Below are 2,500 nucleotides of genomic sequence, written 5' to 3'. Positions count from 1 at the left end.
GTTTAGTTTGATTCTGGTTCCTTATTTGCCTGAGATAATCAATGTTTTGCTTTCTTAGCTTCTGTTTCAAGAGAATTTGTCTGGTTTCCTCCTGAATGAGGCCTATTTCACTCCTTTGGGACTCCAAAAATCCTGAAACTGAGCAGTTGTGTTGCATTGAGTAATCATCTCCAGGAGTCACCAGAGGTAGAAAAACAGGATCCACTGTTAAAATCTGAGTTTCCACAGCTTCTTTAGATGAAAGTGAAACCATTTCACAGCCATTACTGTCAGAACTCTTTGAGATTGACCAAACTTTACCAGAGCAAAAGTTAGTTTTTGTAGGAGATACCAGGGACTGTTGTACATTGTTTGTTTCGCTGTTGAGTTCTCTAGTGCTTTTCAGTCCGAAATATTTACGGATTTGTGCAATCCCATGCAGATAAATTTCTCTGGGAATGTTTTCAATCAGGTTGCGAATAAGGTACAAGTGATGAAGTTGGGATAAGCACAACAACCAAGGAGGAACAATCTCCACCAAATTTCCTGATAGATTAAGCCAATGAAGAGTTTGAAGCCTGGACAGACAAAAAGGTACTTCTTGGAAACCATTGTGAACAAGACTTAGTTTCTTCAACTTTGGCAAATCTTGAAGCTCTTTGGGCAATGATTTGAGGTAATTGTGTCCCAGATAAAGCTCCTCCAAGGATGCCAGGAGACAGATTTCTCTTGGTAGTGATTCAAGGCCATTACAAGTTAGATCTAAAATTCTGAGGTTAACTACAAGTGGCTTGGTGAAAACTTCCACTGGAATGCTTGTGATGTCCTGCCCACGCAGATCTAAAAAGCTCTGACATGATTTGCTAGCCCTTTGTAAAATTCTCTGTCTCTCTTTGTGTCCAAAAGGACTTCTCATCATAACTCCCTACATGGTAGGACATTTGGCTGCTAGAAAACAACAAATCACCAACATTGAGCATTGTAGTATTGGTGTTACTGCGATTTCCGTAATTCTGCGTAATCTCACCTTCAGGAGCAAAGATTCCATCAATCAAATTTCCTAACAGCTGGGGAGATTGACTCTGCCTCTGGAATGTGAATAATTGGAGTTTTTGTTTACTTCCTAGCTTGAATACCATGATCATAGATTTATAGAGGTTCTTCAGCAAAAGGATTTGTACGTTTTCCATGACTTTCCATCGGCATCAAATTCAAATTCAGGAAAGTAATGTGGGAACCAAAGATGCAGCTTGGCGCTTAGCACTTGAAGGTGAGATTCTGCAGAATTCTGAACATCTGGAAAAGCTGTTGCCCATGTTACCAGTAAAGTCATTTCTTGTAAGCAACTGATCTTAGATGATTAACTAAAGGGAGAAGTGATCCTTACATGTATCTGGACAATAATAAATTATATAGACACCTGAAAAATTCAGGTGAATTCAACAGGATTCAAAGCCCTGGAAAATTCAGGAAGCTTCAATTGGATTCAAACCATTGACCTCTGCAATGCCGGTGCAACGAGGTCCCATGATTTATGAGTCAAATGGTCAATGAGTCATGAGTCAATGAGACTCAGTCAATATAGCAATAATTTATTGATTAAGCCTAAGCCCTCCTTTCAGTGATTAGGCCTAGGCACTCTCTGAAATTTTAGCTTTCATTTTATGGGTTAGGGTAACTGCACTAACTCATTGACTCACTGGCTGTTTTTGTTCTAGATAATCCATCCAGACGAATTATGCGTCAGTCTCATGTTGTCCATCTAGTGTAAATGTAGATAATCAGGCCAGACGAATTATGGGTCTCTCATGTTGTCCATCTAGTGTAAAGACGGGACGAACTGTATGAGACGCATAATTCGTCTGGGACGAACTTAGGCAAACATTTTTTCTGCGTCTGTTAAATTCATCTAGTATAAAGATGGACGCAAGGTGCATAATTTGTCTGGACCAACTATCCAGTTTAGTGCGTCTTCGAAGACACATTAAAGTAGATACTTCGTCCAGACACATAATGCGTCCTTTGCTCGTCTTTATACTAGACGCATTTAACAGACGCAGAAAAAATGTTTGCCCAAGTTCGTCCCAGACGAATTATTCGTTTCTAGTATAAAAATGGCCATTGACTCACTTACTCTAATATACTCTAATATAAAGAGACAATTGCTAAAATTGTCCAAATAAGCTCAAGGATTGATCACTTCTCCCTTTCATCATTCCATAACCTGCACTTCAAATATATTCACTTATTTCATTTAACTGATCTATCAGAGTGAAAATTCGACACATGCAAGTTTTGGAATTTATAACTAGGACTTTTAATTTAATAGAAAGTACCCTAGGAAAATGACTACAGGTGGATCTTTGTTTACATTTTATCATCAACATAAGAATACGAATTTAATTACAGAAGACATGCTATAAAAAAAGTGACCTCAAAAGTAAGAAGAACTAGTATTAGTTATCTCTGCAATGTATTCTCTTTGGCCTCAATAATCTGTGGGATATCATATTAGCCATGA

General features: G+C 38.2%; 1 protein-coding gene across 1 annotated transcript in view; it reads right to left on the bottom strand.

Annotated features, from left to right (window-relative positions):
- The window catches only part of LOC138060287 (uncharacterized), an 11,237-nt gene that overhangs the window by 7,690 nt on the left and 1,047 nt on the right, over window positions 1–2,500 (bottom strand). Inside the window, exon 2 of the mRNA XM_068906031.1 lies at window positions 1–927. This exon is cut by the window's left edge and continues 1,405 nt beyond it. Coding sequence (XP_068762132.1) covers window positions 1–898 — 898 coding nt within the window. The 5' untranslated portion in view covers window positions 899–927. The remainder of the gene's footprint in view (window positions 928–2,500) is intronic.

The sequence above is a fragment of the Montipora capricornis genome, chromosome 8, assembly GCF_036669925.1.
Source record: "Montipora capricornis isolate CH-2021 chromosome 8, ASM3666992v2, whole genome shotgun sequence".
Classification (NCBI taxonomy): Eukaryota; Metazoa; Cnidaria; class Anthozoa; order Scleractinia; family Acroporidae; genus Montipora; species Montipora capricornis.
Note: the sequence above shows the minus strand (reverse complement) of the source record. Positions and strands in the feature narration are given on the sequence as shown.